General features: G+C 50.5%; 1 protein-coding gene across 1 annotated transcript in view; it reads right to left on the bottom strand.

Moving 5' to 3' along the window:
* Positions 1 to 6: 6 nt before the first annotated feature.
* The window catches only part of MGRN1 (mahogunin ring finger 1), a gene marked incomplete at its 3' end in the record, with an annotated part of 34,642 nt that continues 12,666 nt past the window's right edge, over positions 7 to 21,982 (bottom strand). The window contains exons 4-12 of the mRNA XM_010177822.2: positions 19,205 to 19,257; positions 15,518 to 15,565; positions 11,049 to 11,117; positions 8,514 to 8,673; positions 6,196 to 6,305; positions 2,286 to 2,509; positions 1,251 to 1,374; positions 681 to 726; positions 7 to 32 (exon numbers count right to left, since the gene is read on the bottom strand). Of these exons, the coding sequence (XP_010176124.2) occupies positions 7 to 32; positions 681 to 726; positions 1,251 to 1,374; positions 2,286 to 2,509; positions 6,196 to 6,305; positions 8,514 to 8,673; positions 11,049 to 11,117; positions 15,518 to 15,565; positions 19,205 to 19,257 (860 nt within the window). The remainder of the gene's footprint in view (positions 33 to 680; positions 727 to 1,250; positions 1,375 to 2,285; positions 2,510 to 6,195; positions 6,306 to 8,513; positions 8,674 to 11,048; positions 11,118 to 15,517; positions 15,566 to 19,204; positions 19,258 to 21,982) is intronic.

Here is a 21,982-nt window from a genome sequence, read left to right as displayed (position 1 = left end):
CAGGACATCTTCCACCGAGGGCGGGCGGCCACCTAGAACCCACCGAGAGCAGCCCCTCAGTCCCCAGCCCAGCTCTGCAGGGCAGGAGGATGGGCTGAGATCTGCCACATGAGGAAGCTCTCCAGGACACCCCAACCCCGCAGAGGTCTCGGGAGAGCGGGTCAGCCTGGCCCAGGTCACAGTGCCAGGGGCCAGCTCTGCTCATGAGCAGGCTCATGCCCCAAAACGCACCCAGCACCCTCCTCCCGCCCTGTCCTCGTGCCCTCTGGATGCCGACTGAGCACCGGACACCCATCCCGAAGTCACGGGGCACACCCTGCATGCCCAGTACCAGAGCTGTGGTCTCACCAGGATCACACTGGTGCACGCAGCCATCTCCCCCCTCAGCCATGCGAGGGGACAGCCCACGGCGTGGCCAGCTCTGCCTGTGCAGAGTGTTCAGCAAGGACAGACACTTGGCAAATGAACCAAGAGACTCGCTGATTTTGTTCCCCCACTTCCCAGGAGAGACCAGGGAAGTACCAGGGACCTGGTGAAGCACAAGCAGCTCTGAGATGGGATTTTAGGGGCTGGATGTTTCTGAACTCCAATGTCCATTCCCCAGCTGTCCCCCTCCCACCACAGCAGAGCTGGACACCGAGACGAGGTCTGGCCGCCCCCGTGGCTGAGTGTGCACCTACCCTGCTGCAGGGACGAGGCCTCCTCGATCTCTTCCCCTGCCACGCTCTGTGAGGAGAAAGAGGTTACTTCTGTGGGCTGGAGGGCTTTGCTGTGCTTGTCTCCTGCTCTGGCTTTCTCCACAGAGCTGTGCTCAGGGCTGGGGACTCATTTCCCAGAGGGACACCAAGGGGCCACCCATCACCTTGTGGCACCCTGGCCTGTGGTGGAGGGATCTTACAGGCAATGGCAGCAGGTGCTGGAACCCAGCGAAGCCCAGTGTCCACCCCTGTCCCAAACAGTGCTGGGCTCCCCACAGAAGCTGGGGAAGGTCAGCTCTGACTCGGCTGCAGCCAAGTTGCTTTCCAACCCCCCAGCTCCCAAAGATGTGTCAGGGGCACAGGGAGCAGCGATGTCCTTCCCTGAGGAGCTCTACAGGGAAGTAAATGCAGCTGAGACTGTCGGCTCTGGGCTGCTCATGCTCATCTTGACCCTGTCACTGAGGAAGCGATGGCCCATCACCAGGCACCTCCCGTGTCCCAGAAGCCCCCTCAGAAGAGCTCTGACCCTTCTCCCCAGCAGAGTACACTTACTTCTGGAGAGCTGTTCTCTCTCAGGACCTGCTCACCCCCACTGAGCGCTGGCTGCGAGTCAGAGTCCTCAGAGAGCTTCTCTTCATCCTCCTCGTGGATGGGGGATGAAGGAGACCGTAGTGTGCTGCGGCAAGAGAAACTCCATTTGCAAGGAGCACCACAGGCTCTGGCAGATTTGGTGTCAGCAGCTCAAGTTGTCACCACCCCTGCCCTGTCCCTCCTCCATAAGCCAACACACATGAGCAGGAGCTCAAACCATGGGGCTAAACTGACCAGGGCCCTCCAGGAACAGCAGCAGCAACGTTTCTGGGGCAGAGCCAAGCAGTGCAGAGCTCCAGCACAGTAACACGACCTGGACAATCCTGCCTCCGCATGGAAAGCGAGAGGCACAGGTCCCACACTGCTCCTCACACCTTCAGGGGTTCCCTTCCCAGGGGGAAATTTGGAATGGAGGACAGTGAGCAGTGCCAGGAGCAAACCCAGCCTGACCCCATCTGTACAGCCCCACCAGGGACACGTGCAGGGCAGCTGCAGTGGGCTGCCCACTCCACAGCATCCACCTCTACATCCTCCATCACAGGGCCAACAGAGGAGGCTTCAGACAACAACCAAAGGATCTCATCCAGCATTTTGTGCTCTGAAATTCAAGTCACTTCTCTCTCCATTCTTTTGCTCCTGGGGAACTCCATGGAAAGCTGAAACCCAACAAGGTTTGGATGTCAAATGCAAATTGAGGAACTAACTGCATTGGAAAGGAGACATTTCCAGCCGAAGTCTGGATGAAAACTTCTTGTTAAAAGTCCTCCTTCTTTTGGTGACAAAGCCAGCCCTAGACATAAGCTGGTGACCTCAGGCTGAACACAGGGGCAGTGTCCCAGTTCTCTCATGGCATGAGGACCTGCTGGCCTCCTAAAACCATGAGCTAGCAGTGCTACCGGTGATGGGACCAGCCAGAGCCCTCCCAGCTCCCAGTGTGTCTGGCCACAAGCCTTCAGGGCTTGCAAGAGGAGTGGACCCCTCCGTCCCCATGCTGACCTATCTGGAGACTTGCTCCGCTTGCCCTTTTGGTGGCTGCTCTCCACAGCTCTGTCCATCCCAACGAGCGGGCGGCTGGCGGGGGGCATCCCATCCACCACACCAGAGTAGTTGATTTCATCATACAGAGGAGCTGAGGGGATGGACGGGGACACAGAGCGAAGGCCATTCAGGGCTTCCAGCAAGGAAATGGGCTCATAGCCTGGAGGGATGTTGTCAGAGCTCTGTGGATGAGAAAGAGAAGGGCAGGTTAAGAAACGCTCATCAGGCTGGAAGCCCCCCTAGGAAAGGGAGACCCCGCTGCAACCCAGCCCTGCACCTCCCACACTGCGCTTCCCAGCAGCCCGTCCCCACAGCCACCTCTCCAGAGAGCCTCAGCCTCCGTCCCCTGCCACAGCCACGCGCTCCCCTCTGGGCTGTAACGCTGGTGATACTCCAGGCAAGTTTCCAGAGACATGCTTGAGAGACTGGGCACCTCAGCAAGCTGGAACACGGGGGGGCACCTCCCCACCATACTTCCAAGAGCTGGGCAGTGAGGGTGCTAAGAAGGTTCCTAACAAAGCTGCTATAAAATATGTTTGGATTTTTTTCTCCTAAAGGTTCCTCCGAGGGTTCAGAGACCCTTCCAGCTCAATGAGCCCCTCACTTCTGCTTCCAGATGTGGTACACAGCTGTTTCACAGCACCACCAGAGTCACCAAGAGATCGAAGGAGCAGAGTACACGTGCACCAGCTGAGAGCTGAACACAGAATCACAGAATGGCCTGGATGGGAAAAGCCCTTTAAGCTCATCGAGTCCAACCACGAACCCAACACTGACCAGTCCCCTATGACTAACCCATGTCCCTCAGCACTATGTCTACACAACTCTTCAATCCCTCCAGGGATGGGGACTCCACCACTGCCCTGGGCAACCCCTTCCAATGCCTGATGAGTCCTCAGAGCCTACACCACTTCTACTCCTCCCATGGACTCGGTCCCCTCAGCTGCTAACGCTGTCCCTCTGCACCGTCACCTCTGCTAAAAGGTAGGAAAAGGATCACAGAACCACTGACCCTGCAGGGACAAGAGCAAAACTTCACCAGTTCCCATTCCCTCTGTAACTCACTAAGCTGTCGGTCAAAGGGACCCTTGAAAAGCCATTAAACCAATGCTGGTTCTACTCCAGAAACTCTCCTGATCATCAGAGTCCTGTGGACCTGGAGATAAACGGGGTTTATGGTGCAACCCAGTAGGTCAGCGGCAGCTCAACCCAGCCTGCTGCAAACGAAGAGGCAAGACTGCAGCAGTCCAGGCTTATCCTAAATTAAGCTGTTTCAGCCCTGCATCCGCAGGGAGGTGGTTCTCTGGTGTACCTAAGATGGGGAGCTGCTGCTGAGCCTGCCCATGAGCTCCAGTAGCTTCTCTGTGTTTGATCTCCCAATGGCACAGCTGCAGATGAGCCTGCCCAGCAACTTGTTCCAACCCAGCCATTAATTTGGGGTGAGATGATTGCTGAACTGATTCACTTGTGGTCACAGAAGGAGATAGATCTGATTGTGAGGAGAGAACGAGCAGCACCTGGGGTCAAGCATCAACCCAAAGTATGGGTCTTGTGATGGTTATGAGCTTGTGCTGAAGATTGCAGCTGGTGACTGCAAGATAACTAAGTCAACAAGGAATCAGCTCAGAGCTGCTGCCACCCGGAGGCGGTGGGGCCAAAAGCCATCTCCACAAAAGCATTTCATGTCCAGACAGTGGCTGGGAGGTGCCATTGTGGTCACAGAAAAGTCAGGGAGATAAAACCCCCCTGGCTTGTGTCGGGGATATTTTCTCCTGGCCATGCAGACAAGACCTGCAGGTTCAAAGGCTGCTCATTTTGGTTCACTGTGGTGATAGCTCAGGTTCTGTGGCACAGTTTTCTCAGCAAAAGGCTACAACACCCTCGCTGCAAGTTACTGAGCTTTTAAATAACCCTGAGACACAGCTCTCTCCTGGGACACCTACCACTACACCATCCCTAGAGCCCACTGCTCCAGCGGGAGCACTGCCAGTTGCTGTAGGAGGCTTGCAGAGAGCCAGGTCACGCCAAGCTTGCAACAGCCTCATCACCTGAACCCAACCTCAGGCTTCTGCAGACATGACAAGTGCAGCGAGGCACGTTCCTCATGAGGCTGAGCATCCAGGATGGCTTGAGCAAAATAAAACTGCATCCTTCTCGATGACAGCTGTAGCTGCATATGATGGGAGTACACACAGAAGGCAGAAACAGACCCTTCCTGGCCAGGGGTCCTCCCTCAGCTTTCCCCTTCCCACCTCCTGGTCCCTCACAATTGCCATTCATACTGTCCCCAGCACAGCACCCCAGTTACACACTCACACCAACTCGGAGAGTCCTCAACAAAACAAGTTCCATCCTTCCTGTTTCTGTAAAAGCAAAACAGCCCATTGCAGCCAGTGACCCTGAACACAAGACCTGGTCCAACCGTGCCCATGTGTCCACCCCCACCTCCCCGCACTGGGGTAGAAACCACAACGAGATGTGTCCACACCAAACTAACAAGGGGATAAGACCAGTGACAGGAAGCTTTTGGGTGAGCCAAGGGTCAGCAGCTTTCCCACAGTCTTACAAAGCTACGAAAACATCTTGGCCAGGAACCATAAAGCAGCCAGGTTCAGGACCTGGGGATGGTCCTTGAGAATCAGCGTCAGAGCCCTGTGGCAAGCTGCTGCCATCTTGTTTATTCCTTCACACACAAACCAGGGAGGTCAGTGATTGTCCGTGCAGGGTGTGAGCATCTCACCGCTAACGTGGAGCGCTGCAGCCCGTGCAGGGGCACAAGGCAGTCCCAGCGTGTCAGCAAGCCCCCGTGTGCAACACTTCCACGTGCCAGTGACTGTGCTGGCACACAACTGCCGCAGGAGCAAACGCAACCAAGGCCACTTACTGTTTCCCTTCTGGGTTTCCTGCTGGGCAGGGAGACAGTGCTCACTTTAAGGGGTTTAAAAGGACACTGTCAAGAGAAAACCAGGTTTTAAAGAAATTGATTCTTGAGGTTAGTGGCACAAAGGGACACACAGCATCTCCTCACCTCACTCCAGGTGACAGCACCTGCTTCCTCTACACACCACACTGCTTCACAGCAACCCTGGGGGTTTCTCCCCTGCCCTATTTCCTAGTCCCAGTTGAAGGCAGCAGGGCTACAGTGCTGCAGAGGACAGACAGGCTTTTTCTGTGACAATCTCTTTCTGTTCCCACAAAAGCCTGTAAGATGATCTAGATGCAGATCCTCCTCTCCTCACTGATCTCATGTGTCTCACCAGAGCAAGAGCACTGCTCACGCAATGAGCTGCTGCCCTCACTGCACCAGAGACGTGTGACCTGGTCCTGAGGCCACCAGCACAAGACTTTCTATCCCACGCTCACTCAGCTGGGTGCTGAGACCCCCAATCACTCAGGGAGGTTGGCACCAAGAGGCCTTTCTGCTTCCATGCTGGGAACCCCAATGCCAAGGGCATTTCATCAGAGTGTGCTGCCACACAGATGTGTGTGCAAGTCAAACTGTAACCCCCATTTATTTTCCCAGCTCCCACTCTGCAATGCCCACAATCTGCCACTTTTCTTGCTGGGACAGGCTCCAAGAAAACTTCTCAGGCTGAGGTTTCTGTGGATTTGTTACCTCCAAAAGACAGGAGGGCACTTGGCTAAAATCAGTTGTATTAACTAATCCACAAGAGGAAAGGTCCTGGCTTTCTAGCAGGGTTGAGAAGAGAGGCTGCACTGCTCAGAAGACCTCGCTCCAAGCCTGAGTGCACCTCCTGAGGTCCCAGGGACATCAGCCATCAGGCCAAGCAAACTGTACACACCCAAGCTGCCTGCTCAGGCTGAGACCAGCACCCGGGCTTTGTACACAGGGCTGGGAGATACTTACAGAGTGCTCGTCATGGTCAACGCTCTGTGCCAAGACAGGGCTGAACGACACCGGCGACAGAGCCCCCGGCTTCTTCCTCACAGCCCGGATCTGCAGCAGGGCACGGAAGGCTAGGAGAGAACAGTAGGCAGGTGATTGCATGGCCAAGCAGGACCAAGCTGTGCCAGCCATGTACCAGAGCTCCTCGGCTCACTGCAGCCACACCATCAGCATGGGAGAGCCCTCCACGTGCAGGGGGAGCAGGACCACAGAGCCAAGCGCTGTGGTCTGGCTCCTAGTTGACTGGTCTTTACTGGGGAGAGATCTGCTGGCCAAAAGAGTCTGGGTAGATGTAGGCCTTGCAGAGAACAGTGCTGCCCCGGCACAGTCAAGTACAGAGGTGCTTCAGGCCTGATACTGTACAACACAGCAAGAAAAACATGAGCTTGGCCTCAGGCAGCGCACTGCAAGCTACAGGATGGGGGGGCCTCATGGAAAACCACTTTGGGTTCATTCAGGCCCCACAAGTCTGAGCCCTGGGGGTCAGCTGGTGCTGGAAGCATCGCTCCTGCCATCAGCTGCCCACTCCCTGGTCAATGCTATGGTGGGGAGAGGCTCTGTAATAGCTGCAAACCCTGACAGAGGGTTAGTGGCTGAACTCCTGTCTGTGGCACAGCAATTCCTTGGTCCTCCCACTGCAACAGCTTTGATCTTCACTCCCTGCTCACAGTCTCATTCTCTATCTGCAGATCTTTAATATCATTAGTTCCTCTGTGCCAAGGGTGCACATGAATGAGCCAGACATCTGTTCTGATGCAGTTGGAAGAACTTGCTCACACATAAGGAAAAGCCCAGGCACTTCCCTAGTTCCTGTTGCACTCAGCCACTTGCAAGATCAGCCTAGAGCCAGAGGACAGAGCTGCAAATCTATCCTGTCCTTGCTGCCTCTGCCCTCCCCAGAAGCAAATTCCCAGGAAGTCTGACATGGGGGCAACTTTCCAGACAAATACAACCTACTGTGCTGCAGCATACCGATGAGATAATGGTGTTCCTGTGTTTTAAGTTGTGCTACTTATAGTCAAAGCTGTCTGGCACTTCCTCTGATAAGATCTTGCTTTTGGTTACTGCACCTTTGCCAAGTCTGAACTGTTTATACTTCATTTCTCAGGACAAACATCTGTCTTGGGCTCTTTTTTCTTTTCCTGAGGAGTATCGATTATAAACAATCAAATACCTCAGATACCAAGCACATGATCTGTCTATTCCAGAAAAAAAAACAGGCATTTTCTCAAGAGACTCCTATGCCTCTGGGCTTTTCAGAAAGGCCTTGGAATTCACCAAGTGCTGCCTGAGTGTCAGAACAGGTATTTAATTTTTTCCATCTTTCTGGAGCTGAGCAATGCAGGGGTTAAGCAGATCCTCCTCACTCTCCTGGCAAAGCAAAGGCCTCTAAACTGACTGTTGTCTCATCTTTGCTTCCTTGGTGAAGTCAAAGTAAGCTGGTCAGAGGGAAAAAAAAATCATGCAAAGTACTTGGACAGCCCTCCAGTGGGGCTGGCTGCTGTCTCAGCCAGATACTCTCAGGATAAAGCTGCTACATCCCCTCCCTTGGGGGATTTTCCATCTTCTTCACCAAAACACAAGAGCCACCTACATGGTACAGTACAGAGCACCTGCACCTTCAGATCCATCCCAGGGAGAGGGCAAATGGCCAGGGAGGCACTAGACAAAGAGCAACTCACTCACGTGCTCTTCTCCTTCCCTGTTTGACAACAGTTATTTTAGGTGCCAGGAATCACAGAATCACAGGATGTCAGGGATTGGAAGGGACCTCAAAAGATCATCCAGTCCAATCCCCCTGCCAGAGCAGGAACCTCAATGAGATCACACAGGAAGGTGTCCAGGTGGGTTTTGAATGTCTCCAGAGAAGGAGACTCCACACCCTCCCTGGGCAGCCTGTCCCAGGGCTCTGGCACCCTCACTGGAAAGAAGTTTCTTCTCAAGTTGAAGCAGAACCTCCTGTGTTCCAGCTCACACCCATTGCCCCTTGTCCTACCATTGGGCATCACTGAGAAGAGCCTGGCTCCATCCTCCTGACATTCCCCCTTTACATATTTATAAACATTCATGAGGTCACCCCTCAGTCTCCTCTTCTCCAAGCTAAAGAGCCCCAGCTCCCTCAGCCTTTCCTCAGCAGGGAGATGCTAGTGAGAGCAGCAGCATGTTTGATGCTGAGCCCTGGGGTGGGCTATACAAAATGCTCCCTCTCACAGCCTGTACTGACTTAACAGCAACTTAGGAAGGAGAAAGGTGCCCTGGTTTCCTGGGCACATACTCACGCAGCCTGCAGATGGGGCAGTTGTTGGCCTGGTAGCGCAGGGTGTCAGCGCAGGAATTGCACAGACAGAGGTGTCTGCAGGGCAGAATGAGGGTGTCACGGAGGTCTGACAGGCAAACCACACACTCGTTGCTGTTGTCGCTGTTCTCATCATCTGAAGGCTGCAATGAGAGGCAAGACGTTGGCATGTGAATGGAAAGGACCACGCAGAACTGCCAAGGGACTCTGGAGCCTGGGGAAATTTCCCACCCAAAAGTCTGTGAGACAGCTGGCATCCTCTTTCCCCCCCCACAGCTCTCAGTGGGGTTTCTCAGGAGTGCAAGATCCAGCCCACACAGTCCTGCTATGGACACTCCTTCCTCTTGGGGCTCTGTTCTGAGCTCGCTGAAGTTCAGAGACCAGGGCACTGTAGTGTGAATTCATGACAGAGCTGTCCCTCCGCAGAGCTAGGCTGTGTGTGGAGGGGAGCCCCTTTAGGGTAGGGATCGCCTCAGCTGAGGGGAACCAACAACAAGCTCCTACCTGCCAGCCTGGTGGCTCTGAGTGTCAGCAGGGAAGTGGCCCTTTGGCCTTTCTGCCCCATGTCCACAGAGGGATAGCAGCCCCAAAAGGAGCTGCTGGCGGACTGTGGCAGGCAGCAGCTCAGGCTGCCCTTGGGCTGGACAGAAGGAGACTCCAGCCATGTCTAGTCCAGTTTCCATGAGGCCTCCAAACAAGTAATGAAGTGAGTGGTTCTGCCACAGCATCTTCACCTGTCTCCTGTCCTGGCACAAGCTTCGATGCAGCTGCAGGAGAACCAGCCTGAGATGTTCACCTGCTCACAACTACCCTGGTACAAAGGTCAGTGTGAACCCATTCAACATGGACGTGTGTCACACTAGTCTTTCAGTCACTCAGAGCCCCACAAATTGGATTACAGCCACCAAGCAAGCTGTTGTGGGGAGGAGAAACCCAATCTCCAACCCCAAGAGCTCTGTTCACTCACACCTGAGAACCCCACAGTCTCCCACCGATGCCACAGAAGTTATGCCAGAGCCTACCAAACTGATGACCCAGCATGGGCCACCCTCCACCTTCACCTGGTCCCACTTCATGAGGCCCCTCTGGTCAGCAGGGCTAACACATGCTAGACCACACGGAACCTTGGTGTAAAGAGCAACATACAGCATCTGCTGCTGTCCCATCCACACCCAGCCTGCTGACTGTGCCAGCAGAAGTCTGCAAGCCTGTCTGCCTCATCACACTCATCTGTTTTGGGAGGTGGGGAGGGCAGGCTTTTTGCTTTTCCATTAATACGGTTTGCTAAGTATACTGGGAAGAACAAAAATGGCTCCAGGCCACTTGTCTGATGAGCCACAAATGTGTGATTGCTGGATCAAAAGAATCATCACAAGACCCTGGAGGACCCAAACAATCCTCTTAAAAGAGATCCTGTGCAAGAAAAATCTTTGAAAAGGCTTCTCCCTCTTCAGGCACAGGCAGATAGAGATCACAGGATGCTTTGGGCAGGACACTGCATTGCTTGGAGAGAAAATCATGCTTGTCTTGCTCTTTGGCTACTCCTCTGTTTGCAAATCACACACAACCACACACCAGAGTGGCCTGATCCTGAGGCCAGCACTTGGTACACTCTGCAGCCCAGGTGGCAGCAAAGGGCAGCTCTAGAGAAGGCTGAAGCAAATATAAAGCAGCCTCATAATCCACATGGGGCTGTGCAGCGAGCTGGGATTCAGCAGAAGCTCCTGCCTAAAGATGGGCAATGTTTCTGCTTAAGGCATTTGCACATCCACCATCCCTTCGTGATGCTGTGCTCCCTCTTGCTGGGGGATGCAGGCTGCTCTGTGAACACTGGCAAGCCCTAGAGAGCTCAGATCCCTGCCATGCTATGGGAAGGTGCAGCACCCTCATTAAAAACAAACAAACAAAAAACAAACAAACAAAAAAAAGGATCTAAAAAACCCCAGCAAACAGGAGATGATGAAGGAGCCACAGGACCAAAGAAAGCACAGACACACAAGGCACGATGGCCTCGACTGCAGAGAGGTAGTGAGATGGTGTGGGCACCAAAGGGAAGATTTTAGAGAAGCCTGGGAAGCAATGTTCATTTATAATCAATGAGGGGGGGAAAAAAAATACTCTTGGCTGTGCAAACTGGGAAGCACCTGAACTGGCCAGCAGCCTCAGGGCACCAAAAGAGCAACTGACACTGCCCCACTGTCTGTACCAGCCCTAAAAATCAGAGCTCTGCTCCATGGGGCATCGATATCCTCCTGTCCCAGCAATTCCACCCCAGGGAGTATCCTCAAGAGCTTCATGCTATCTACAATTATCCCAGCACAACTTCCCTGGTTGTTTGGGCCTTACAACAGCCAGGACCTGCCATCCCTGGGCTTCTTCAGTGCCTGCACACAGACCTGACAGTCATTCTGGGAAGCATTCACATTGCCCTGCCAAGCCCCTTTGTTAAGCTCAAAAGTAGAAGGTGCCAAGTGGAAACCCACAGCTCAGGGAGCAGCAGTGTCCCGAGCACCTTTACCTTGGTCTCTTGGTTGTTTTTGTTCTCGATGCCGTAGATCTCCTGAAGAAGATAGCTCACCCGGTCAACCTAGTGAAGAAGACAACAGTTGGAGTGTCAGCTGCTCTGTCACTGCTGCTTCGTGAGCACTGCCCCTCCCTCCCCGTGTCAAAATGTCCATGTTACACCCACAGCAGCCAGCTACACACAAAAAAAAATAACAGAAACAAGTATTGCAAAGGATAGCTGCGAGAATGAGTCTCTCCTTGCTCAAAAAGTGGCGCCCATCCCATCTGGTTTGAGCAGGGAGCTCAAGTGACCACTTTTGTCACTATCAAAATCATCTAAAAAACAAGTACTCTGCTTGTCTCGGAGATGAAGAGGGATCAGGCACCTATAGCTCAAATAAGCCAGAGGCAATCAGCCTTCCATGGTCCTTCCCTTCTGTGAAGCATGGCTTAACTTCAACCAAGATGAACCTTCACTCATGAACACATCCTCAGGAGAGGTGCTGTGTCAACAGCTCCTTACCAGCACTTCAAAGGCTGCACATCACTTCCCTGTTCATCACCTGGGAGCATAAGCTCAAGCTACTGAAGCCAAACAAACCATCTCCCTTAGCATGAGAAGCTCTCCAGGGACAACTTAGGGCAGTGTCATTTATTACCACCTCCAGGTCCTTGGTGGCATCTCTAAATTGGGGTGTGTGGTGGCAGAAGGTGCTCTAGGCACAGTGGGAGACACTCACAGCCCCAAACCTGGGACACACTCCTCAGAGCCATGCCTTTAGGCAAGTGCTGTCAGCTCCCCACAAACTCCCCCGAGCAGCTGAATGAAAGCACTGAGGCAAGAAAGGCCAACGGTTCCAGTCCCACAAGGCAAGTCCCCTCTGCACTGTGGGGTGTTCTCCCCCGCTCCCCAGCTCAGCAAGTACAGCACAAGACTCGTAGAGCTGTGAGGAGCAGCCTCTGCAAGGGTGCACAAAGACACTGGACCCCAAGATGTGGTGTTACACAGCAGCTTCCCCCGAGCAGGGTGTGTTCCTCTGCACAAAACCCCGTCACAGGTAAAATGGTGAAGGGGTTGCAAGGTATCAAACTGAGGGGAAGGGAACGCTCTCCTGATGTCTTCACTAACTGTCCAGGTGACACCATGCAGTGAAGCTAAGCCACCAGGAACCTCCTGCTTCAACAGCTTGTCAGTCCCAGGGCTTTTGGCATTTCCATGTGTAATTTGCCTCTCCCCTCTGCTTTTGTCAAGCCAGGTGCTCAGAAAAGCAATGGCTCTGCCGTGGGATTTCAGTGCTGCCGACGTCACACACCAAGATGGAGGCAGCAGCTTAGTTATATCCAGCCTGCCTGCCAGTTTAGAAATGTTCTGAGCTGGGATGCAGCAGCTTTAACAAACTAATTCCAGAGTCTTCCCGTTGAACTCAGCGTGCAGCTCGCAGACAGTCTGTTCTAGGCCAGCATTTCATGGCGATGAGGTCAGCTGTTGGACTGCTGAGCAAAAATCCTCTGCAGCGGCTCACACTCACCCAGGAAGTTTGGGAACAATTATGTGGGAGATGTCCTTTTGTAACTTGACATTTCAAAGAGAGTCTCGTTAACAGCATCCTGACTCCTCAGAGGATCATGATGAGCGACAAGGAGTGCAGAAGTGGTCAGCTCAAAGCAGAGAAGAGGTCAGGAAGGAAGAGATCAAAGCCTCTGCAGCAGTTTGTGTTTGTTTTATCTGCCTGCCTCTAAAAATCCCAAGAAGCTCACGTAAGTCCCAGTAAGAAAAGGGTAATAAGCAGTGTAACATGGCCCTTACCAGAAAGATCTCTAGGTTTTAAAAGAGTAGGAGTATATAAGGAGTAGGTGATTGTACAATGTAGTCCTTCACCTTCACGCTTCTCCAACCCATCCCGCACCACGTCATCCTTCCAAAGGCTTCTGTTGCTATACACAGCCTCAGCTGATGCACACAGGAGCCACCAGCCAAGTCCAGGTCATGTTTTCCTGCCGATCCATCTGTTTGCATTCATCCATGCTGAATATCTTTAAACAAGTTGGTACATACATTATAACTGATCTCAGCTGAGAGAACAAAGCAGTTCAGCTCATTAGCTGCTGCTTCCTGCTCCCAAAGAGCTTTAGAGATCGATGGACACAAAAGGTACCTGGGAATCCTGTCAATGGCAAGGAGGGGAAGGCAGATGAAAAGCAGTGATGGGGAAGAATGTACAATGTTATACTGCAGACATACACTCTGTACCTCTGCCCTATGCTCTTATGGGTGCAGATCCTATCTCAGTTTCAGTGGTACTGTCTGTTCTTCTAGCAAGAGCTTCTTTCTATTTTAAAAGCCATGACAGAGAACATATAAGTGTTACATTTTACAAACTGCCAATAAAAAAAAAGTACCCAGAACCAAACTCTGAGTGGGAAGGTTACGTGCTCTGCCAGTAAAGACAGACAAGCACACACTGTTTCACTGCAGGAGGCAGCTAACCATACTGTGGTAGGGTGGGAACTGCCCTAGAGAGCATTTCCAGCAAGACAGCTCTCCATCTGGGGAGTCCAGAGTGCTAAATGGAGAATGGTACACGCTGCGCTCGTGTGCACAGTAACCCAACGCTGACTCAGAGAGCTCACAGCCATGTAACTGCTGGCTTTAAAATAAATAAATAAATAAATAAATAATTAATTAAAAAAAAAATCCCCCCCGAAACCCACAAGCCAGATAAATGAGCAGCTTTTCATCAGCTCATGAAAGCTCTTCTCTGATCAGAAGAATATGTGAGGAAGAGGCACCACTGGCATCACGCTGCTCTGCTCTCTCAGCGCTCAGGCAGCCTCTTCCAGCACAGTGCACGAGCTCTCCCTTCAGAGGCATGGCTCTTCTGGATGCTCCCACTACAAACCTGCCCAAGCACACTCTATACAGTTCTTTCTGGAACAATCTCTGGCTATCTCTATTAAAAATACTCGTGAGACCCAGATCAATCATGCTCACACCACAGCCAAGTTAAGCACCAAGAAAGGGAGGGGAGCACAGCTAAGCCTGGGACACACAGAGCTCCGAACAGATGTCAGGCTGGAGTGAAGCAACTCACCACTACCACTGGGAAAAACCTCTGGTCAGTGAGGGCTAATATTGGTGCCACTGGGCATGAACAAGTCTGCAGGACAGGCCACGAGTCTCTGCACAGCACTGGTGAGGCAGATGGTGAATTACTGAACACAATTTTGACATGTGATTAACCAGTACTGTTTAGTGGCTCCCTTCTGACTTGGGGACAGGAAGGAACATCTTAGAGCCAAAAGTGTCTAATCAAAGCACTTAATGACCTTCTGGGTAGTAAAAAGCTTTCTAATGCAGATCAGAAAACCCTAGCCATCAATCACAAGCAGCTGAACTCAAACAGGTTTAAAGAAGAAACAGCATACATCTGAAGGCAAAGGGATCGACCACCAAAATCTCATCTCTTTCTCCAAGATATTTCAAGCTGATCCTTGCAGCAGAATTACCACCAGATTTCCTTTCAGAAGTTGAAATTCCTGGAAATCTTAGCAGTTTGCAGCTCCTTATGTACTTCTCTCTGTGCAAGACTGGATGCAACGTCAACCTTGGTAAGGCAGAGCACAGCTTCTGTGCATCACACCACGCTGGGCTGGGCTGAAAAAGGGCTACAGATCCCTAATGCTTCCCTGTTTGCCAGCCTCCATTCTTCCCTTCCCCTCATAACGCCTGCAGCCTGGTAGGTAAACAACAGCTTCAAAGCAAGATCCTTTCTGTGACTGTTCAAGTCCCAAGGTACTTGTAGTGGACAGGCAATATGACCCAAAAGGTCTCAGTCCCTGGGGCTGCTCCAGAGATACCATGGGCAGGAGAAGGAAGCTTGTGCAGTGAGAAGACAATCCCCTAATATCTTAACACATGCATGTGGAAAGCTAACAGTTTTCAACCTCCAGGTAGGACACGGGGAGCCTGCAAAGATGTCCTTCCACACCACAAAACACTGAACCTGAGGAGATTGGGCAGTGTCAATGAACAGATGTGCTTCACACTACTGCATACAGCACTGAAGCTCACTTATACAAACCTAATTTACTTGCACCTATGCAGACACAGAGGTGTCAGTACTGTGGTATGTCCAGGGGCTCTGCTGGTTTTGTATTCAAGCACCAAATGTCAGAAAGGCAGGAATGTACAGGCAAGACTGGATCTACACATAGTGCCTGTCCCCCAGAGGAACACAGAGACCTTCACCATTATCCTGCCATATTCGTTCCCCCAACACACATCCGGCTGTGCAACAACCCACCCCACGTTAAGGGCTGCCAGCAGCTCACTGCCTTTGGTGGTGATACCTGAGCTACCAAGGTGAGATCTCAGGCTCTCAGTGAACAAACATTGAAGCTTCCCACAGGGTATGGTTGGGCACCTGTGGGACACCAGGAAATGTCTTTAAATCGAGTAGTAGATGGGAAATAAGTACTTACGATCTGCTTCTGTTTTAACGGCTTCACGGAAAAACTGCCATCAACGTGCTAGCAGGAAGAAAAGGAAATGCATTAAATAGCTGAAGTGTACAAAGTAAAACAGATTCATGATCAGAGCTGGTATCTGCTACCTAAGGGGAGTGTGGCACATGTCTAACCAGGTCAGCCAGAATGAATGGCAACCATTCCCAGCAGAGTTAGTGGAACAGGGTATTGGAGTGCTCCTTGTCTGCTCCAGCGCAGAGCCAGACACACTTGGCTGAAGTTAAACCCGGCTGAAATGAGTCAGAGCATACACAAAAATCCACTGGCACACTGGATGCTTTCAGGTTGCAAGCAGTTCCAATTGGGTGCAAACACTTCTTCAGCAAGTCCAGCAAGATTTGGCAGAGGATATTTGTTAACACCCTGAATAACATCCAGTTATAGAGCCACCCTTCAGGCCAGAGCCCCAGGAGAGGAGGGGGCTGGCAGGAGGCTGAGAGCAAGGCTTGGCTACTGGATGCAGTCAGAAAAAAAGTCACGTGTGCTCCACATTGCATCCCCCCCGGCTGCAGTGACCACCTTCCAGACCACCTTCCAGCCTTTAATTTGCTCAGTGGTGGCAGGCACAGCTGGAACAATTCTCTATATACCCAGTGTCAGACCTAGTGACAGGAGCAGCATGATATTTCTATTTTCTCCATCATTTGCAAGGGCCAACTAAACTGAACCAAACCAACTCCTCTGCCAGAGTCTAGAGAGCAGGAAAGGAGATTGAGGGGAAACTCCAGCAGGCCCTGCTGCTGTGAACAGCTGCAGACGTGCATCTGTTTGCTGAAGGAGTAGAAGGGACAACAACATTGCACCAAAAGGGTCCTGTTTTCCAGGCAAACACAAAGTGATGAGTTTCTGCCTTTGGAAGAGCTGCAAGGCCAGACTAAGGATAGTATCAAGGTTACTATTCTGATCTTAAAGATACACATAAATAGTGAGTTACCAAGGTCTGCTGGTCTATCTGTCCTCTGAGCATGCTATGGTCATCAGCAGCAGTGCTTATGAGCAAGGACCTCCTCTGAATTTATGGACCTACCCTTCAAAAGCTGCAATTATTCTAAGAATGGGGAATATATTTTAATCAAACAGGGAGGAGAAACTGCTCAGCAAGCGCTTTGCTCTGTGACTTCTTATTAAAAGAAAGATTTTCATCTTGTTTTAAGCACTCAGTGGAAGATGAGAAGTAAGAAGTGGCCCCACCAGACAGCATCTCCCTCTCACAGCACACACAGATTAGAAAAAGAAGGGAAGCACTTTCAGTCCTTGAGCTCAGACCTGGACACTAGACATAATCCAGCCCTGATGGAATGGCCTGACCAGCTTTAGTTGGTTCCCAGTTTAGCTGCATACCTCATTCATCTCCCTGAACACTAAGGGGGATTTTGCCCATCCGGAGAGCTCAAACATTCTGCACAGTACGTGGAATTTACATAGAATCCTTGAAACCCTCCTTCCAAAACTGGAGCAGTTCAAACCACTTTCCAATCTCATGAGACAGAAATTTCCAAAGCTTCACTTCTGCCCCAGCACTAATGAATTCCCAATACGTGTGTATCTTCCTGCTTTCTGTAAGGTGCTGTGTTCCAGTGCTGACCACGCCATGCTAGAACAGGAAGCTGGGACAAATCCAGGTCCAAGCGAGAGCTCTACTCCCTAACCACAGAGGCTGGGCTCACTGCAACAGCACTTATGTTTGGATACTTGGAAAACAGCAACTAGACACACTCCTTTGGAAGTAAAAACCGTACTCACATCATCAGATCCAAAGCCTAATCTGAACCTCGCTACAACCAAAAAGCTATGAAAGCAATAGCCAGGGGAGCACCAGTGAGTCTTGCAGATGAGGAAGGCAAACATGCATGGAATACTTCAAAATCAGGCTGTGACACACAGGAAGTTACAGAATCACAGGATGTCAGGGATTGGAAGGGACCTCAAAAGATCATCCAGTCCAATCCCCCTGCCAGAGCAGGAACCTCAATGAGATCACACAGGAAGGCATCCAGGTGGGTTTTGAATGTCTCCAGAGAAGGAGACTCCACACCCTCCCTGGGCAGCCTGTCCCAGGGCTCTGGCACCCTCACTGGAAAGAAGTTTCTTCTCAAGTTGAAGCAGAACCTCCTGTGTTCCAGCTCACACCCATTGCCCCTTGTCCTACCATTGGGCATCACTGAGAAGAGCCTGGCTCCATCCTCCTGACATTCACCCTTTACATATTTATAAACATTAATGAGGTCACCCCTCAGTCTCCTCTTCTCCAAGCTAAAGAGCCCCAGCTCCCTCAGCCTTTCCTCAGCAGGGAGCATCTCCCTTAAGTTAGTGCTCTAATCTATTTTTCTCTCCTCAGAAATAGCTGACCATTCATTTTGCAAGACTAGGAGGTCTACGTCTACAGCACTTTCCCACCAAGATGACAGATGGATTCCAAACACTACAGCCTTCCCCAAGGACCCACTGCCCACGCTGTCCTCTCCCAGGTGCTGCTGAACAACAACTGAGGGATTCCAGTGTGGTGTTTTGGTTTTTTTTTCCAGATCAGCTGGAGGAGGAAACCAGAAGAATAACATCCCTGCCCTAGTCCCAGGGTGCTGCAGCTGCCCATCTCATTTCTGACAGATCTCTAATTGCCAGAACTACCTACCAGTGCTCAGGGCAGCCTTTCTAACACAGGAAAACTCATTTTCTTCACATACTAAGTCCAACTAAAAAACAACCTAGAACACTTAGGGCAACTTCTAGTCACAGGGCTTCCTTAGGACTGACTGTGCTTCCCATGACTCAGCTTGTCACCATCCATATTATCCACCTAGGAGGAACAGAGTAAGACCTGTCAGCTTGGTCAGGGACATGGCAGGAACTAAGCAGACCGAGAAACAGACGTCAGTCCACATGCCAGCCTGGAAGTGGGAAATTTCTAAGAGCACAGCGTTATGCTGCTCCCTTCTACGTGCCCAGCTCTGCTCCAGCATCTCTTGCTTCATCTTGGCACATCACTGCAAGTATCTCTTGCCCAGGATATGTGTTTGCAGTATCACCACAACCAGACACAACATGGTGCAGTTATGGATCTTGCAACTGTGTTCAGGGTCCAGTTACCATAGGAAGAGATTTTGTTATCAAGGCTTGTGCATACAGCTTGGCTGAGCCTTACCATGTAGGCAGCGGTCAGCTACATCAAACATGTCCCTGAGAAGCAGTGGAGCTCAAGGTCTTTATGCAGGATGTATCCTAATTCTTTAAAAGGGCTTGGTGCTATGTGTAAACTAAGGCCAAAGGATGGTGCAACAGGGTCTGGACACAGCAGGTCTGGTTCTGCAAAGAGATCATGAGGCCCTAGAAAACTGCATGGTAGCAGCCATGGTCAACACCTTCCACCCTCGAACACCACAGCCACTGAGGCACACCCTCTCCCCACACACAGGAAACACCAGCTACCATTAGCTGAGTGACCAGCTCAGGTACAAATGATAATTACAGGCTGCACAAGAGCTGCTGCAAGCAATTATTTGTACTACAACAGCACTCAGGAACCCCAGTCATGGGCCAGGACTCCACTGTGCTAAGTGTTACATAAATACAAACTAATGACCCATAGAAATGTTTACATACACCAGGACAGGGACAGAGGGGTGGGGGGGAAAAATCATTTACCTTTTCAAATGCAGCCAGAAGAACGTGGGCATGACCAGTCACCTCAACCACCACTGGAAAAAGAGAAAGAGCAGTCCTGGTTAAACCTTGAAAACAGCACAAGCAGAAAACTACCACGAGCTGAATTTTATTTAATTTACAATTTCTAAACCACCACCTGTTCTATTTCCATTTGCTTTTGCAATTTCAAACATCTTGTCATCAGATTGGTTCAACTCACACTCCTGTAGAGCAAGAGTGGTGGGGTCTCCACAGACATGCCTTCATTATCTTGGGTGCTCCAAACTATCCTACTTGGTTTTCAGAAGTTGGAAAGGGAAAGTAAAACAGAGAGCTCAGTGGGATTCTGCTCTCCCCTCAAATTCATAGTTTTAATTACCTGAATTTATCACAGAGATTAATAAACCCATCTGGTTTAACAGCAGCTGGCAGCACTTCCAGCCCTACTTATCACTTTATTTCACTCTAATCTGACACACTTATAAAAAAAATGATTTCTCATACCAGTTTTGCACACTGAAACATCTGCAGCTCTCTGATTTTTTTTGCCCAAAGACAAACATCACGGCTTCCTCTTCCAAACTTGAGGCTTCCCTCTTAATCTAATAGCACTGAGTGAGAAGGGGCTGTCAGAGGTTTCTCTACTGCATTCATAGCTCCCTCAGCAAATAAAAATACCAAACAGAGGTACAATCCCAGTCTCTCTGCCTCAAGACTGTAAGGTTCTGTTCAGCTCCAACCAATTGGACTTTTTTTGCTTAGTTATGATCAGACTCATCACATGGAAATGGAAGGCAGAGGTTGTGGAGGAGTCACCGAGGGGAGGGAAGGCATGAAACCACCTCACCCTGCCTGGACTGACAAGTACCCGGGCTGTGCTCAGCACACACAGAGGAGCTGGCAGACACTAGTATCAGCTGTGTGCCAGAAAGTTAACTGCTGGAAAAAGCAACTCCTGTGTTGTCTAAACGGGAGTGGAGCTCGACAGCTTGCTTTGGACCCCCAGAACAGCAGAGACAACAAGAGGAACCACTCACTGGACAACAGCACCAAGATCGTGTTTGGGAACAGCAGTACGTGGGAGAAGAGAGCCCATGCCTGCAGATTTGCTGGGCAACTGAGATTGGTCGTGGCAATTCATCTGCTTGCTCCCCTCACTGCCAGCCAAGAGCAAGGCTGTTCTAGCTCACTCAGGAGATGACATTCAGGTCCCTCTCCACAGTCTGAACAGCCAAGTAAGAGAGCACAGGCATTGCTTCCCTTCACATCCCCCATGGCATTCAAGCAGCACGTGTGGCTGGAGCTGGGTGACCCGCTCTGCGCAGCACCTTCCCTCCCCGAAGGGTTTCTGTACCTTTCCCTGAGAGCAATCCTGCTGGCTAACAGGAGAGGGCTAACATTGCAAGCTTACATTCTTCAAGGTATGCAAACATCTCCTGGCAGAATTCAGTCCAAACCAACAGCTCGCTGACTGCTATTTTAATTCAATTTTATTTAACACAAGCAGTTACAGGCCAGCTGTAATTTTCCAGGTGCTCCAAACACATCAGGCCAGCTCATTCCTGTGCCATCAGTTAAAAAAAGAACCAAAATACACAGCAATTTCCTCAAATCTCGCTCAAGTGTCACATATTTTTGTGCTGATACGCTTTCCAGGAAGGGATTTAAAAGCAATTGCCTTTCCAGGTTATTAACATAGATGACAGTACACTATTGGCTAAGACTGGGCATGGTATGTGCATAAATGTACGCTTCCCATGCTGCCTCCTGTGCTATTTCTTGTCCTTCTAGGCATGCTCAACATTATGAAGTATAAATACATTGCCAAAAGCTCCATAAACAGAGGAAGGTGTTTTATATTTATAGTAATGAAATATACATACATGTCAATTTTACTAACAGTGCCTGAAATCACTAAAAATAGATGCACTTTAGAAGTAATTTCCTTTATGTTGCCCTGTGCTTTGTTAGTCACGCTTTAAATTGGTTCATCCAGTTCTATTTCACTCTGTTTGGAAAACTGTAAAATAATACAATGAATTGCTGGACACTTTAATATCTATAACATAAGACACTGAGCACAGTGACTGCATTAAACAATGCAATCAACGATGGCCTTTTTTTTCCTTTCTGATGATTCTTACATTTTGTACAAAACATGACAAAATGCAGAAGTGAAATGCTGGTTCTGCTGATCACAACAGCCCCCAATTTTAGAGAAAACATGATTTCCTTGTGTCCTTTTCACTGCTGACGCCCAGAATGAGTGCAAACACACGGAGTCCAAAAGCATGCACTAAAGAAAGTCCTAAAGAAAATACTCTGCCAAGGTGAGTAACAACCTAAACTACTGGACTTCTCTACTGATTGTCCCTCCCAACAACATTATTTCTCATCAAAGGTTATGTTGTTTTGTTGTAACTGTTCAGCATCCTTCAGAAAAAGCAGGAGAATTTTAAACAGCTGAATGAAGCTGCATGTGGTTGAACAGTGGCTTGAGTATTTTAAATCCTTTTCTTTTTCTCTGACCATTCCTAGGGGAAGATCCACCCTACAGTTAAACAGAGCTTTTATGAAAACAACTTACCCCTCAAAGAGGGGAAAAAACCAACTCCCTCCTTGCCTTACAAACTGCAAATGCAAAACCCAAAGAGAGTGGAAGTCATTTGCTCCAGTTTGTGCCTGGCACTGGTGGCAGAGGCAGGAGCTCTCCTAAACACCACACCAACACTAAACACCTGGCCATTTTTCCTGTAAAAAAATGGGGGCTATTTTTAA

This window comes from Antrostomus carolinensis, unplaced genomic scaffold (assembly GCF_000700745.2).
Source record: "Antrostomus carolinensis isolate BGI_N321 unplaced genomic scaffold, ASM70074v2 scaffold17411, whole genome shotgun sequence".
Lineage (NCBI taxonomy): Eukaryota > Metazoa > Chordata > Aves > Caprimulgiformes > Caprimulgidae > Antrostomus > Antrostomus carolinensis.
This window is presented reverse-complemented; position numbering and strand designations above follow the sequence as displayed.